The sequence below is a fragment of the Cucurbita pepo genome, chromosome LG04 (assembly GCF_002806865.2).
Source record: "Cucurbita pepo subsp. pepo cultivar mu-cu-16 chromosome LG04, ASM280686v2, whole genome shotgun sequence".
NCBI lineage: Eukaryota > Viridiplantae > Streptophyta > Magnoliopsida > Cucurbitales > Cucurbitaceae > Cucurbita > Cucurbita pepo.
In genome coordinates this window covers 8,965,041-8,981,217 of record NC_036641.1, presented here as the reverse complement: position 1 = coordinate 8,981,217, position 16,177 = coordinate 8,965,041, and the positions used below count along the sequence as shown (strand labels likewise).

Here is a 16,177-nt window from a genome sequence, read left to right as displayed (position 1 = left end):
AAAAAAAAAAAAAAAAAAAAAAAAAAAAAAAAAAAAAAAAACTTTTAGTATTCAAAATTTGAATTCTGCACTCGATGGCATCGACAAACTTATTTTAAGCTGCTAAAAGTGAACGTTATTCCCAAAGAAAATATTGGAGTCATTTGAAATCCTAATCTTAATCATGTGCCTAAAGCGTTATAGTAGCCACATATGTAGACGAAAGAATATAACAAGACTCACCACTAGCACGTATTTTCCTCGAGGTTTTTAGGTCCACCGCTAGCCGATATTGTCTTTTTTTTTTTTTTTTTTTTTTTTTTTTTTTTTTTTTTTTTTTTTTTTTNCCTTGAGGTTTTTAAAAATATCCATACCCTTATAAAGAAGGCATCGTTATGGGATCTCCTACCGATATGGGATCTCAAAAAACAAAGCGAAAAGGCAATAATTCTCGAATCGATGCGGGGTTCATCAAATGACCCAATTGTTACAACAATATCAGAAAAATCAAACCTTTCCAAAGACCCAAAACAGTAAAGGCAATAACAAAATCCAAAACAATGAACTGTTGTTTGCATTATTCACATTTACAGATGCTTCCTTCCTTCATTTCTCTTCCAACATCTCTCACTCATCCACAGCCAGTGGCACAGATTCAGCCTGCAACATTCAAAATTCAATCAGTCTATATAGCTGCAACGCCTCCATTGTAGCTAAAGATTGTGTTTGGTGTGTCTACTTACCAGCTTACGGTACTTGAGAGCGTAAAACATTTCCAGATAACGGCGGCTCTCGAGGCGGTCGAGGTTGGAGACGTGCTTCCAGAACCCGTAAACTCCGGTCAGTGTTAGTAGCCTCTCCGAGTAGATCTGCCATGTGTACCTGCATTGATCATTGTAAGGATTTTCATAAGATCATGTAACCAAAGATTGATTCATGTAATGTTTAAAGTGATTACTTCTCGTGGATGCGTTGGAGGCCTGCTTTCGAGATTTTGTCCCAATGTGTTGGGTTTTCCTTGCACTTCTCGAAGAAGTCGACGAGGATTTCAGCAGCCTGCTCGCCGTGGTATGGATCGATATGGAAGCCAGATTTACGATCAACGATGATCTCGGCAGGACCTCCATTGCAAGTGGCAAAGGTAGGCAATCCACAGGTCATGGCCTCCACAACGGTCAAACCGAAAGCTTCATACACGGCAGGCTGCACGAAAGCTCCCTTCGTGTCTGCAATGCATCGGTAGAGTTCGCCGTTTCGTACTCGGTTCATCTGTGAAGAAATCCACCTAAATTGGCCATTTAGATTATAGGTCTCTATTAGACTATACATCTTCTTCATTTCAATCTTTTCTTCATTGTCCTTAGATTCCTTCCTCCGGTCTCCAGCCACAACAACAAGGTTAACCAACTCCCTAAGGCGCTTGTTCTTGCCATACCACTCGACGAGTCCGGTTATGTTCTTCACACGATCCAATCTTGCCATTGTGAATATGATCGGCTTGGACCGATCTTTTAACACGCACAAGTGTTCCTCATTCTCAACTTCACTGTAAAGAAGTTCTTCGATTTCGGGGTGGAAGGAAGTCAGCCTCTTCTCCGTCTCTGTGTAGGGGAAGTAGACGCTCATGTCTGCTCCAGGTGAAACGATGTTGAACTTGGGATCAAACACGTCGATTCCATGAACCACTCGATAGAGCCCCGGAAGAGTGAAAGCAGTGTGACTCTCGTATTGTCCAACCGTATCTTTGCTGAGATCCAAAAGAGTTCATGTATAAGACAACACACACAAACCATCTACATATACTCGAACCATGAACAATTAATTAAACGTCGTACCTGCCAGCAATCTCTTGGAAGGTACTCGTGATGATGAAATCGGTATGGTTCATGGCAATAAGGTCGGCTGTGAATTGGCATGAAAAGTGATACTTGTCGTCGAATCTCTTCCAGTAAATATCTGAATCAGGGTATTTGGTTTTCTCCAAGGCATGGGCGATAGTACACTGCAGAAGCAGGAAACAAATGAACAAGACCATGAGCCTTTACCAATGATAGCAAGAAACATGAACAAGAATTTATAGATACGTCACAAACCTGTGTAACACCCAGTTTATGTGCCAGCAATGAAGCGACGATATTACCGTCGCTGTAGTTTCCAATGATCAGATCGGGTTTTCCCTGCAACTCTTTGGTAAGTTCCTGTGCAACATCCTGACAGACACGAGGACGTTACAGTTTAGTATACGATCAAAGAAGCTGGCACAACAGATATCAAATAAGGGGCAGCAGGATCACCTCGGTGTAAGTCTCTAGGTAAGGCCAGACTTCGAATCTTGAGATCCACTTGCGGAGGATTCCGTTCTCATTTCTAAATGGAACTCGAAGAATGTGAGTGTGCTCCGTTCCGAATACTTTTTCGAGGCGTTGGGTGCAGGTGGTTCCTACTGCATCTGGGAGGAGTCGAGTGATCTGGTATCAACAAAAACAAGAGCAGGCGAACATCAAACATCAAATCGAAAGCGGGTCTAAATTTAAACAAAAAGTCGACAAGATCTCGACTTTACAATGAGAATACGAGGAGTTATGTCCAATCCTTGGTGCTTAATACGTTGAAGCATTTCATGCTCCAAAGCACGAACTTGGTCCAAGATGTAAACCACCTTCATCAAAGAAATAAACAAACAAACATGTCAGTTTAGAACAATAAAAGAACATCAACTCTTTTCCTTTGTTTGATCCAAACCAACCTGGCCACCAGTGTCGGGATAACCCAAGACGTTATCTTGTGCGAAGTAACCGTGGGGCGAAAGTATGACAACGTTAAAGACCATGGGGATTCTACCAAGGAACTTCTCGAGGGTGCAAGGATCAGGTGCCTCAAGGAGATCCAAGAGAAGTTGAATCATTTCGAGTACACGCTCGGCAGTGTCGCCCCACCCTCTCTCGAGACCAATCTCCTGGAACTTATGTACAAACTCAGAGTAGGGCGTTTCGGGTGCAAGCGTAACTAGATACTCCTCTGCCTTCCTCAGCACATGTTGGAAGGCATCCAGAGTCTGAATTCTATCATTCAGCATCATTGTCTGCAACCAAAAAACTCACCCAAGTAAACACTAGAACAAGTTTAAGGCTGAATCAAAAGGGGTTAGTGAGTACCTTTCCCTTGTAGCAGTGAACTCTAAGGAAGTCCAGCAATGGCTGCATACTTTCTTTACCATGGAAGAGCTTTGCAGAGAGGTGACGGTTGAGGAACTCGACGCCATTGCCAATGGACTTAGAGAGAGTCGGGCGAGGGAAGGAAGCAGTAAATGGTTCAAAATCAAGCTCGAGAGTGAAGTTGCCGTTCGAACTAGCATTACAATGGCCAAAAAGTGTTCAAGATATCAGAACCCAACCAAGTTTATTGCAACTTAAAAGGATCATAAACTTTCAAAGACTTTTACCTTCCATTCACAAGTTCTTCTTTGAAATGTAAATATTCAGCAACTTGAAGCTCTTCAACAACCAGTGCATGGATATTAACTTTAATGTATTCCCACACACCTGGCCTTGGACGAACAGCAAGAGCAACCCATGGGGGCAAAACTATGGCTTCCTGCACCATAAATGACTTAAAATTTGAGCAGATAGCAGAGATGAATAACCAAAAGAGATGATTCTTATCACCTGGGTGGATCTCAGGACTTCGCCAAACGCCCCATCTGCTAGTTTCTTTCGGTTCTCTTCAGGAATAGTTTCAAATTCAGCAATCAGTTGATGATGCTGCAGGATGCCTTTACCCTGGGCCTCAATCCTACACACAAATCAAAGTCATTTGGTTGTCAATGGCCTTGTTTTTCTAGTTTTAGCTACCATTTTTAACACTTTCCAGACCATGATCCAGCAAAAATGTAAAGAACAGAGGATCTAAATCAGATATACCTTGAGAGGAGGGCCAGGATTTCATTTCTTTGAGTGATGAGAGTTTCATCCAAGCGTTCACGGAGGCTATGAACACGGTTGAGGAGTCGTTCTGCCATGGCTACCTTCTTGGAGTATTAACAGAAATCTCAGATTTTAGTTTGTTTCAGCTGCAAATAAACATAAAATTATGTGAACAATCCATTTACTTCAAATCAAACTTCACCTGCAAATCAAATTGGGTTGATTAAACATTCCTAAATCCACCCCATCCGGACCCTACAGACACTTTGACAAAATTCTAAAATATGGGGATTGATTCAGCTGTGATTTCCATCAAACTATGAAGCATGAACATGAAAAACAGAGAATTTGGCAATCTTAAGCAGCTGAAACGATAGAAGCTCAGACACTGTTTTAAAAAGTTGCATGTTCTTTAGATACAGCAGGGGGGAGCACAAAGAGATGAGAAGAACAAATGCCAGTATGAATACTCCTCCATTGAAGAAGCTGGAGGAATTGTTTTGTTCAGAAGATAAAGAACAGCAGAAAATTCATGAAGAAGATACAAAAAAAAAGAAGACAAAACAGAGCTTACAAGCAGAAAAAAGCATATGCATACAGACAGAGGAAGTGGTAATATATAGACACAAAATGGAGGAAAAAACAAAGATTAAAGAGATCATCAGGGCGAAGATGACACTTGTCAATCTCATTCAAATCTACAGAACATTAATTTCTTACACCAAAAAATTACAGAAATCATCAGCAGAATTAATCAAACATAAGATTCTAAAAGAATCAAACGAAATGAAAACTGGTTTGGATGATTCAGAGATCATCAGAGGGAAGAACGAACCTTAGAACAAGAAAGAGGAATGAGAAAGTGGAGAGGTGAGAAGAGAGGGAGGAGGAGAGGGGTTTTATACGGGAAATGGAAGAAGGGTTTTGAGGATTTGAAGTTCTTATCCAGCAGGTTTTGGATCGCCATGGTTGCTTGCGGTGGGTAAAGAAATGGGACCTTGAATTTCCGTGAAAATGCCATTAATACTGCCATTTTGCTTCCTGTGGTTTTCTTCTACCTTCCGCAAAACCGCTTTTGTTCTTCTCTACTCCCATTGCGTCTTCTTCCTCTCAACCCCACATCACCCCGTTTTTCCCTTCTCCAAATCTTATTTTAAAATTATTCTACTAGTCAATCACTGTATGATCATCAAAGTTATACTAAATTAAAGCGGTTTCGTGATACTCGTAAATAAGATGTGATGTTTCACATTGATTGGAGAGGAGAACAAACCATCATTATAAGGGTGTGGAAGCCTCCATGTCGCAGACGCGTTTTAAAGCTCTGAGTAGAAGCCCGAAATGGAAAGTTCAAAGAGGACAGTATCTGCTAGCGGTGGATCTAGGTTGTTACAAATGGTATCAAAGCCAGACACCGGACGATGTGTCAGCCTTTTCTGTGTTCCCTCAAGGGGTAGACATGAGGCGGTGTGCCAGTAAGGACGTTGGCCCCAAAGAGGGTGGATTTGGGGGCGATCCCATGTCGATTGGCGGAAGGAAAGAGTGCTAGTGAGAACGGTGGGCCCCAAAGGGGGTGGGGGAGGAGAACAAACCACAATTTATAAGGGGTGGAAACCTTCCCCAAGCATAAGCGTTTTTAAGTCTAAGCCCGAAAGGGAAAGCCCAAGGAGATATATGAATGAATGGATACCACTTTCAAACGTCGGTAGAAGAACGAAGAGAAGCTTAAAAGAATTGAAAATTACTGCCTATGTATACCAACAAGGTGCACCCTCGTAGTTACCACAAAACATTATTGTTTTGTAGGAAAATGTCGGGATTATCACGATCTTATTTTATTTTACAGATAATTTTTTAATTTGCAATGATGAATTTGCAGAAATTGCTTTTTTTTTTTTTTTTTTTTTTTTTTTTTTTTTTTTTTTTTTTNTAAGATTTGGGGAATTTAATAGTATAATATTCGGTGGGTGTTTTCATCAAACTGTGTGTTTTTTTGGCGCGAGTTTCGTCAACCTCAAAACCTGTAACCGCCCGCCACGTGGCTACCTAAAACCGCCTTTCACTGTCATTTTAGCTTTTACAACTTTTTCTTTCTTAAAATATATATATTGATTTTAAATTAAACTTGCCATTATTGGATGAATATTCGTTGGCGAGTTGTTATTATATTTTGCAATTATCCACGTATTATTTTTTATTTATAAATTATTTACAGATAGAGATAATATTCTTTAATTATAAATACATTATTATTCTCTAAATTAACCGACGTTGGATTTTCATCGAACAGATCCCATTTCATTATATAAATTAATTATTACAATATATATATTAGATAATGAGACTTATTCAACAAAATAGTTTTTTTTTAATTAATTAGTGGGTCGCCCGTTACAAAATTCTTATTTAAATTTTAAATAGACACGAGGCATAGGACGAAAATCTGAAAAGTCGAGGGAGCTAGAGAAAAATAAATCTATTATTAGAATGTCAATATATTAAGAGCTATATATATATATATATAATATGCTTTTTCTTTAATTAAAGAAAAGAACTATACAAATACTAATAATTTCACATTTTTTTAAAGAATTATATAACAAAATTTTAATTATATTTACAACGTTAGCACAAAGCTAAAAATAATATACTTTAAAAATAAATATCCAACAACATAATTAAAAACAAAAGAAAAACACTTTTTTAATTAAATTTTTAATGTTGTTGAATAAAAGTTTATTTATTCATTATTTACAATATAGTTTTTTTTTTTATATTTAAAAACCTAAAAAGTCAATAAAGTTGTTATATATTTTTATTTTAATTTCTTTAAGTGTAAGAATATTATTATTAAAATTTAAAAGCTCAAAAATAGAAAGTTAATAAATATTTTTATTATTAAGAGTTATTTTCAGCTGCATTACTAGCTGGAGAGTAGGTCCAAAACCCACGGGCTGCCCTACGGTTTGAGGGGAGCAGATCTCAATTGATACCTTTTTTAATTTTTTAATGAAAAGGAGATGGCACCTTATTTTAAAATGTCGATGTCGCATATATTTAATTAAAAGTAACAACGTATGATAATTATAATTATAAATATAAAAACTTTATGTTATATTTAATATTAAACGTCACTTTTCAAAAAAATAATAATTAAAAATCAACAATATTAACTAATTCTAAAATTTTCTTCCGCAATACGTTTAATTTACCTAGGATGCCCCTCGTCTCAATGCTGTGGGCTGCATTTTTCCGCTTCCCTGGCGGCGGCGCTTGGATACAACTAGTCAATTTGATCTTTTATTTATTTATTTTATAATAAAGTATTTTTATTGAAATTTTAGGATTATTAATCTTAAATTAAAATGTAAGAAAAATAATTAAAACAGTGGAGCTCGACAAGCTTGCAAATGTTATTTCCTTTAGCGGGATCCAGCATCCCGTGCTAAGAGAAGCTCCTTTAGTCTACTCAAAAGAAAGTCATGAGATACTCTTTTCTCGTAGGACATGTGTCGGGGACGAGAACAATAGAAGAGTTAAAGACTTGCTCGATGATCCACTTGCATATATGGACAACAAGATCGAGTTATTCATTACAAGTATTACAACAAAAATCAAATTAATCAAGCTCGTTCTAAATAACTTGACGGGAATACTTTCATTTTGATCCCTCTCCCTTTATCATCTTGCGACTCCGTTCAATAACTTATAATTATAAAATAAAAACAATATCAATAAATACAATTTAAAAAGAAATTAAGAATAAACTTATTTAAAATTTATTGAATCCACAATTTTTTAAGGGCAAAAGAGACCAAATCATTTAATAAAAAAAATCAATAAACACCAAATTTGTTTAGCTCCAAAACATAAAACGACGTCGCTTTTACACGGCCATGCCATATATACTTTTTTTTTATTTATAATTATTTGTTTGCATTTCCAACAAAGCAGAAACTGCCAAAAACGGTGCGTTTGGTCGGGTCAGAGAATATACAACTGCAACAAAACGGTTCGTTTTGTCTCTGAAAAGTTATTATTTTTTTCTGTATGGCTGCACGAAAAAAAAAAAAAAATCGTTTTCATTGCATGTTGCCAACCTTTCTAGCACGTGTAAATGGCACGTGTTTCATTTTATCTTTAATGGGCCTGGGCCATCATCTATATTGGGCTTCTTCTCTTGGGTCAGAACCAATATATTATTTATTTATTTATTTTTAAATTGATTTTAGGTTGCTAAATTTAAAAATTTTATAATTTTTTTATTTATTTTGTAAATAATAATAATAATATTTAAAATAGTTAAAAAGTAAATAATATTTTTTAATATATATTTTTTGTGAGAATGATATTTTGTATAATTTAATGTGAAATAAAAAAATTAAACAAATAAATAAAAATACCATTTTGGACGAAACCCTAAAATAGAGGATTCATCAACGTCCCCAATCGAGGGTTTCGAGCGGGAACCTCAGCACAAGTTGGAAGTGTATACCGCAACGAAGAGAAGCTTATCCGGATACCTAATCGGCGTCGGAATCCGGTGGTATGGGGAGAGAATTGCAGAAGCAGCCACAACAAGAGATGGCGTCTGCGGTGGAGCAGTTGCTCGCTGTGAATCCTTACAATCCTGATATCCTTCCTGATCTCGAAAACTACGTAAATGAGCAGGTCTTTTTCTATCTCTGTCTTTTGTTTTCAGTTCGATTTGTAAATTTTTATCATCTTCTCGATTGTCTTTAAATTTATAATTGTACGTTTGGATTGAGAAATCTATTGTCTTATTCTTGTTGGATTGAACGTTTGTGTTCCAGGTCTCGTCAGAAACCTACAGCTTAGATGCTAATTTATGCCTGCTTCGCCTCTACCAGGTACTTGTTATTTACTAGATGTAAATTGTTTACTTTTGTTGTTTCTTATATTCTTGGTCCTGTTTGAATGTGCCTTCAGAAAACTTTTTTCTTTATGCTTTGGATAGATATTCGAATACTTCTTATATAATGCATTGGACGTGGACCTTGAAGCTTTTGATTTTTGAACCTGTGTTTTTCTTTCATTCACATGTTTAATCTTCTAGTAATTCGTTATTGTTCGATTTACAGTTTGAGCCCGAAAGAATGAGTACACAAATTGTGGCTCGCATCCTGGTCAAGGTATGTTTTTCTTTGAATTTTCTTTGCATATTGTGAAGAATGTAATTCATTTACTTGTTCATTAATTTTAATTTTGAGGGCTTTGTACGAGGTGTGGATAGGCTCTGATGGCAATTCCAGCTCCAGATTTCAGCCTGTGTCTCTTTTTAATTCCAGAACGAGTGGTATGTGTTAACTGTTTTGTACTTCAACAACCTTTAAGTTTCATTAATGTTGTTTCATTTCACGATGTCTATGTCCTTGTAAATTTGATTGATCTGCAAGAAGAAACGATTAGGTTGCTCATTTTCTTAACAAATTGAATTGTGCCGTGTACACTTCGTTGTTCTTTTATGAGTTTTTTTAAGACAAAATTAAGCTTTCATTAAGATCGATGAAAGCATGCCGAACAACGTTATCCTAGGAGGAGCTAGAAACCTATACAAGGGTAAAACCACATCAAATTTAATGGCCTCAATTTTTAATTATTATTACAAGGTCAATGTCTTGAGACTAACAGAAGAATTAATCCTAAGGAAATTTTTTAGAGTTGATTTTATTCCGAACAAAAACACTGCCACCGAGCATGTTTACACTTTAGCTCATGCTTTTCTTATTCTTTTCCATCTTGCTCCTTCAAGACCCCTTTTAAATATGTTGTTACAGCAAATGGAGGATCAATTCAAGACTCTGATTATACTTTCGCACTATTTGGAGGTATGCAAGTTTTTTTTTTTTTTTTTTTTTTTTTTTTTTTTTTTTTTTTTTTTTTTTTTTTTTTNTTTTTTCATTAGCCCTTAAATTTTAGTTTTTTGAGAGCATTCTCGTTCGAAATTTATGACTACTTCGATCTTATCCATGTGTAGACTGGAAAGTTCCGTCAATTTTGGGATGAAGCTGCGAAGAACCGCCACATAGTTGAAGCTGTGCCAGGTACTTGGGAACTACAAAGCAGAAACTTGTTTGTTTGCAGTCTTCAGTACTATCTTGATAGTCTTTAGGATATATTTATAGTTTCATAACCATGAGTGAAAAAAGTTATCTCAAGACGTATTGAGGAGTTTGGAGGGAAGTTTCCCAGGAGGCCTTGGTTCGAGCCTCCATGTGGTAAACCTTAAGTGAATATATTTTTCTCACTTGTTATGTTTCCTAGAGTAGTTGGCTTTATGCTGCACAAAGTCTCCCTGCAGTATTGGAGTGGGCCACAGCTGATACAAAAAATAAATGATTTTGGATTTGCAGACCCATTTTATATATAGATCACCCTCTGTTTGGCTGTTCCTAATATGAACATATGATGCAGGTTTTGAGCAAGCTATTCAAGCTTATGCAGTCCATGTTCTTTCCTTAACTTATCAAAAGGTTCCTAGATCTGTGCTTGCTGAGGTATGAATAAATAAATAAAACTAGTATTGCTGTAATTTTCAATAGTGTTCACTTGTATGTGGCTTGCCGTTGCTGCACTCCTAATGTTTCGGTTGGTGATCGGCGTCATAATTTTTGTTCTCTGCTGTTAACTATACCATAAATCCTATTCCAAGTAACCTTGCATTGTCTATTTCCTGTCTGACATGCTAGAGGATGCCTACCCATCACCCCAATTCTTGTCGTTTTCGTGTTTTTGCTTCAATCGATACGTTCTAGTTTTATATGTTCAATATCCCGTGTTAATATTCTTAATTTTACGTTGGCATGTTACAGGCAATCAATATTGAGGGCTTATCTTTGGACAAATTTCTTGAGCACCAAGTTGCAAACTCTGGTTGGATTCTTGAGAAAGGTCATGGGAAGGGCCAACTTATCGTTATACCACCAAACGAATTCAACCATCCTGAACTGAAGAAGAAATCCTCCGACAGCATTCCCTTGGAACACATTACTCGCATCTTTCCAATTCTCGGCTAATTAACTCACGGACCGGTAACTAAGTTCGTTACTTTTGTTCATTTTATTTTGGTCTTGTCGTTTCATTTGGGGATTACTGTGAGGTTGCTTCTATATTATCGTCCAATTTTCCAACTAATGACAGAGGAAGAATAGATTACCCTTTAGGGTAGTTAGTCTGATTTTGATGTTTATATTTGTACTTTAATCATGCCATTTCATAACGGTCATAAGATCATAGAAATTGCCAAGGCAAGGTGCCCTTATATGGTGGCGTATAAGGTGGCACGCCTAATTTTGAAGCGTTTCGCTTAGAATAATTATGATCTTTTTGGGCGTTGTAGACGTGAGTTCATATCATATGTGCATGATTGACATGTCTTGTTTTGTAAAGTACTCGGGGAGGATTAGAAGTGTTTTTTTTTTTACTCGGGAAGTTGATAGTGTTTTCTTGAAGTTTAAGGGATGTCGATAACTCTTTAAAGGCACATTTAATTTAGTTTCAATTCCTTTGAGTATTTGAGAATGAATTTGAAATGGTTTAAATTACTTTTGTCATATTTAAAATTAACCTCAGTCATTCAAAATCAATTTAATATTTAATGTTATACTTTTAAATACGATCTTTTAGTAATGTTTCGGAGCGGTTTTGAATATCACAAAAAGTGATTTTACATAGTTCAAAAACAATCTCTATTCTTTCTGCGAGTTAGGATCAATTTGAAGATTTAAAATTGTAAAATTGTTGACAATATTGACAAGAAGATGAGTCGATAATACCTCGATCATCGTGATCATCGTACATGTTAGTTCCAGTTCAGTGATTCAAAAGACGTTAGAATCATTATAATTTGGACATCTCTTCTCTTCTCCTTTGTTAGGTGGTCTATTTTATATATATATATATATATATATATATGACGTTAGATTCTTTCTGTAATTTGATTTTATTCATCTAAATTTACTCGTTCTTAAATATAAAAACTAAAATGGAATATTAGGAAGTATATTAAGTTACAAATTTGGGTCTAAAAATTCAATAAAATTATAATTTAGTATTTATAATTTAAATTATTACTTGGAAAGTTTTATTCAACCATTTATAAAATTTTGTCCAATCATATAAATAAAATTATTAACTTTTCAAGCTATAAAACTAAATTTTATTATTATTTATTTTTCTTTTTGTAAAAACCTATTTTGTAATTTAAACTTTTAAGAAAATAAAATAAATAGAACACGTGTTCTCCCGGCATATGTACAGGCATTTCCCCACCCTGAAGTATTTGTGGTAGACGATACATATAAAATGCGAAATTCGAAATAAAAGATTGCTTGCATCCTTGAAAGAGGTTCGCGAATTCTCTCCCGTTTGATCCGCCGTCGTCGTTCTCGTTCTCGTTCGTTTCCCCAGTTCAAGACCTAGTTCTGCTGAAATCTTCATGGGAGAAAGGTAGGGCAATTCGGTCTTCTTTCGTTTCGATTTCCTTCGAAATTTTTAGTTTTATAACTTGTTCTAGCATAGTCGATCGAAGAAAACCCTAGATTTTGAATTATTCTTCTTAGGGTTTGGAAGTTTAAGGTTTTTGAAATTCTTATTCAGCGTCTTCTTGTTTTTTTTGTTTTTTGTATACTTGTTAGTCGTTGATGATTTTCCCTCCAACATTCGCATATTGGGATGGAAAATAATTATTTGTCGAATTTCTTACGCGACTAATTTGAAGAAGAATTTGGTCTTCTTTTTTATTTTTAGTTTATTTATTTGTATTCTTACAGTTGGTCTTATTTGTTTCAGTAATTGAACGCGATTGTTGTTGTTCATGGCTACCTTAAACGGGAGAGTTACATATTCTTCCCTTTCTAATGTTGCAAAGAGTAATGCAGTCCCGAATGGCGAAGATGATTGCGATTCTCTCTGGGCCATACCTAATGGTAGTGCGCCATTCCATACAAGCTCGAAATTTCCTGTTGAATCTGAAGACTTTACTGATGACGGGTATGATTCAAGTGAAGAATTTGATAACCCAGAGCAAAATAGTGTGCGTCCGGAGGTTAATTTAAAAAATGTTTTGAATGGGATGTTTGCTATATTGACTGGCGCGAATAAATCTTCGGATGTCTCCTCCGATAAACAAGTTCCCAGTTCAAATGTTTCATTCCTTGGGTCTGAAAAAAATGGAGATACCTATTTGCACTCATCGGTCTACATTCCCAGTGCCCCACCTCTACTTGAGCCGAATATGATTAATTATAATGCTTATAAAGATGTTTTGGAGGCTGAGCCCCCAGAGTGGCTTCCAGATAGCTCTTCTTCAATTTGCATGCAGTGTACTGCCCCTTTTACTGCAATCACTCGTGGTAGGCATCATTGTCGATTTTGTGGAGGGATTTTCTGCCGAGCCTGTTCAAAGGGAAGGTGTTTAATGCCCGTTAAGTTCAGAGAGAGAAATCCACAGAGGGTATGCGATGCCTGCTATGACAGGCTTGATCCTTTACAGGGTATACTTATTAACAGCACTAGCAATGCTGTGCAGAGGGCGAAACATGATGTGATGGACTGGACGAGCAGTAGAGGGTGGTTAAATCTCCCTATTGGTATGTCCATGGAATATGAGATATACAAAGCATCCAAAACACTAAGAGGATACTTCCAGGTGTGCTTACTATGCATCTTAGTTGTTCAAGGAAGTCATGATAACTTAAACTGCAATTCAATTGTCGTTTTAATCAGTGAGATTTATTAAGTATATTGTGATTGATTAAGCTATGGTGGGGCTATTCTTTTGTGACATTCTTAGATTGTTGAATTGTACAGGTCTCAAGACTAAATCCTGAAAAGTCTATACCCTGGGCTGTACTGAAGGGGGCCAAAGGGCTTGCTATTTTGACAGTCGCTAAAGGTGGAGTGTTGGTTGCATACAAATTTGGCACTGGGTTGGTTATTGCCCGAAGGTCTGATGGTTCGTGGTCTGCCCCTTCAGCCATACTATCCGTTGGATTAGGATGGGGTGCCCAGGTAAAAAAACTTCAATTTTCTTTATATGTGTAGAATTTCTGGAAGAATTTTAAATCTTAGGAGATGGATAAGTTTGGCTATTGGATAATTTGACAGCATACATTTTGGTTTCTTGTCCCTTCAATGGGATGTGGAACAAGAGTCTTGTATGCTTATTAAGTTCTAAATTTCTTGTACCATTGTTACTTTTAGATTGGAGGTGAGCTCATGGATTTCATTATCGTCCTTCATGATTCAAAAGCTGTTAAGACATTCTGTAGCCGTATGCACTTTTCACTTGGTGCTGGGTGTAGTGTCGCTGCTGGTCCTGTCGGTAGGGTGTTGGAAGCAGATCTCCGAGCTGGAGATAGGGGTTCTGGCATGTGCTATACATATAGTTGTAGCAAAGGTATCCTGATCAGACTATGCATTTTCTTTATTACTTGGATTTCATGCCATTTTCTTCCTGAAGCTAGCGTATCTGATCATTGAATAATCAATCAGTAATCCATGAACTTTTAGCTTTTTACTACTTTCAAACCGTCTTCATGGATCGTGCAGGAATTAGTCCTAACTGCTTGTTCTGTTGTCTAAATTGTTTTTCTTTATGATGATTGCTGCAACTAAATTGATTTATGTAGTGGAATCAACCTCACTAGATCTTGAGCTCTTATTTTGTTTTCATAAACCGCAAGAGTGGAGATATCTTTGTTAAATAAGTTAGCATAAATTATAAGTTTAGTTCTTGAGCTCTTATTTGAACTTTTAAAGTAGCTTAATAGGTCATTGTCCTTTCAATTTTGTCTAAGTAAGTGGTACCTAAACTTTAATGTGTCCAATTGCTTCCAAAACTTGTAACTGATGCATTAGTTTATTACTTCTTGACAGGCGCATTTGTTGGAGTATCATTAGAAGGAAACGTGGTTGCAACAAGGATGAGTACAAATCTACGCTTCTATGGTGATCCTTATCTAACCACCTCCGACATTCTGCTGGGGACGGTGGACAGACCCAGGGCTGCAGAGCCTTTGTACTCTGCTCTTCACGACTTCTATTCCATTCTACAATGACCCAACTCCCTCACTGTACAGCAGATGTCTCCATGGCTATGAACTGTGGAAGCTCTGATCTAAAGTTCATACTTCCTAGTTACTACGATGTTTATGCCTGTAAGTTCACAACTTAACTGTAAATTACCATACATCCACATATATAGAAGAACATATAATTCTTTTCTTTTCTCTTTACCTAATGATCTTTCCTATTTGACTCTATATGCATTCTCCTGTTACTCTACAATGCATTCTCCTATCTCCTAGTATTTTCTTATATCTTTCTTGCCCGCTAAGAATGTCGCCCTCTTTTGTGATGCTTACTTCAGAAAGAAAGTCGTTGGTCGCACTCAATTAGTCCCTCTCCTCATCTTCTTCCTTTGCTTTAAGCGTGGGCATAGCTTTTTTATGTCTACCTTATTTGGTTTCTTGATTTAGAGGCGAACTCCACTGATATCGTTTCTCCTTTTCAAAACTATCTTCTCCACTGTGTTCTTCTGTAGATGGGATTGCCTTTCTAATTACCTCTAATGCGGATTCTTTTGTGGGTATATGGGTCTCTTAAAACTGTCCTTAGATGGAGGTAGATTCATTCATCTCTTGATACCAGTTTGACCCTTCTCTTGTCGACATCAACGGGAATCATCTAGGTTATATATTGAGTTTGATATGTGATCTTGTGTCCAATAAATAAGCTTAATGTTTGTTTAGAGATGTTGATGTAACCCGTAAAAGATCTATAAACAGTTTTAGCCAAACTCCCCATTTATTTTTAACCACATGTTCTAATGCACCACAGATATAAGAAAGGAAGTGTAAGAGATATAAAATAATAAAAAGTATAACGGGGAAGGGATATAAAATAATGAAAAGTGTAACGCAAACAAATAAAAGAATAAAAATGTGAATGAAGAGGTATTTTGATGGATGAGATTTCCTTGTTTTGTTTTAATTATTTAATTTCCAATCATAAGTTATAGAACATAAATATATATTAAAGTTTAAAAATCTTTAGTTAAAAATCGTTAAAGAATATTTAATTAAAATGCCGTTGAATTATTAAAAGTAGAAAAAAAGTGGGATATGAAGTAGACCAGTGCCAGTGGTATCTAAAAAAGTTCGAATTTATTCTCTATCATTTTATCTTCATAATTAAAATATTTTAGAGAAATCTATTTAATTTTTGAAAATTAGGGATGGAAATTATGGCTA

The 16,177-nt window shown here is 36.2% G+C and overlaps 3 protein-coding genes across 3 annotated transcripts; 2 read left to right on the top strand and 1 right to left on the bottom strand.

Annotated features, from left to right (window-relative positions):
- Window positions 1–406: 406 nt before the first annotated feature.
- LOC111793310 (sucrose synthase) lies at window positions 407–5,051 on the bottom strand. The gene is made up of 13 exons (XM_023675145.1): window positions 4,738–5,051; window positions 3,900–4,048; window positions 3,645–3,771; window positions 3,422–3,573; window positions 3,135–3,327; window positions 2,726–3,061; window positions 2,543–2,638; window positions 2,274–2,447; window positions 2,073–2,189; window positions 1,815–1,981; window positions 938–1,726; window positions 723–861; window positions 407–639 (listed from the first exon to the last, which is right to left on the bottom strand). The coding sequence occupies exons 2-13, from the start codon at window positions 3,995–3,997 to the stop codon at window positions 607–609; spliced, it is 2,421 nt and encodes an 806-aa protein (XP_023530913.1). The 5' UTR covers window positions 3,998–4,048; window positions 4,738–5,051; the 3' UTR covers window positions 407–606.
- A 3,258-nt stretch (window positions 5,052–8,309) lies between these two features.
- Window positions 8,310–11,238, top strand: LOC111793248 (eukaryotic translation initiation factor 3 subunit K-like). Its single transcript, XM_023675040.1, has 8 exons — window positions 8,310–8,573; window positions 8,717–8,773; window positions 9,005–9,055; window positions 9,157–9,219; window positions 9,701–9,751; window positions 9,901–9,967; window positions 10,338–10,420; window positions 10,736–11,238. The coding sequence occupies exons 1-8, from the start codon at window positions 8,451–8,453 to the stop codon at window positions 10,937–10,939; spliced, it is 699 nt and encodes a 232-aa protein (XP_023530808.1). The 5' UTR covers window positions 8,310–8,450; the 3' UTR covers window positions 10,940–11,238.
- Window positions 11,239–12,200: 962 nt separating this feature from the next.
- Window positions 12,201–15,160, top strand: LOC111793247. The gene is made up of 5 exons (XM_023675039.1): window positions 12,201–12,371; window positions 12,714–13,572; window positions 13,734–13,934; window positions 14,127–14,322; window positions 14,802–15,160. Exons 2-5 carry the CDS (start codon window positions 12,739–12,741, stop codon window positions 14,981–14,983), a joined length of 1,413 nt encoding a protein of 470 aa, XP_023530807.1. The 5' UTR covers window positions 12,201–12,371; window positions 12,714–12,738; the 3' UTR covers window positions 14,984–15,160.
- The last annotated feature ends 1,017 nt before the right edge of the window (window positions 15,161–16,177 follow it).

What these genes read in the sequence shown, in the direction of transcription:
- LOC111793310 (XM_023675145.1), bottom strand. Translation starts at nt 3,997, where the DNA reads ATGGCAGAACGACTCCTCAACCGTGTTCATAGCCTCCGTGAACGCTTG. An exon ending in ATCCTGGCCCTCCTCTCAAG is followed by an intron (nt 3,772 to 3,899) that starts GTATATCTGATT and finishes ATTTGTGTGTAG; the next exon opens with GATTGAGGCCCAGGGTAAAG. An exon ending in GAAGAACTTGTGAATGGAAG is followed by an intron (nt 3,328 to 3,421) that starts GTAAAAGTCTTT and finishes TTGTAATGCTAG; the next exon opens with TTCGAACGGCAACTTCACTC.
- LOC111793248 (XM_023675040.1), top strand. Translation starts at nt 8,451, where the DNA reads ATGGGGAGAGAATTGCAGAAGCAGCCACAACAAGAGATGGCGTCTGCG. An exon ending in TGGCTCGCATCCTGGTCAAG is followed by an intron (nt 9,056 to 9,156) that starts GTATGTTTTTCT and finishes AGGTGTGGATAG; the next exon opens with GCTCTGATGGCAATTCCAGC. An exon ending in TACTTTCGCACTATTTGGAG is followed by an intron (nt 9,752 to 9,900) that starts GTATGCAAGTTT and finishes ATCCATGTGTAG; the next exon opens with ACTGGAAAGTTCCGTCAATT.
- LOC111793247 (XM_023675039.1), top strand. Translation starts at nt 12,739, where the DNA reads ATGGCTACCTTAAACGGGAGAGTTACATATTCTTCCCTTTCTAATGTT. An exon ending in GATTAGGATGGGGTGCCCAG is followed by an intron (nt 13,935 to 14,126) that starts GTAAAAAAACTT and finishes TGTTACTTTTAG; the next exon opens with ATTGGAGGTGAGCTCATGGA. An exon ending in TACATATAGTTGTAGCAAAG is followed by an intron (nt 14,323 to 14,801) that starts GTATCCTGATCA and finishes ACTTCTTGACAG; the next exon opens with GCGCATTTGTTGGAGTATCA.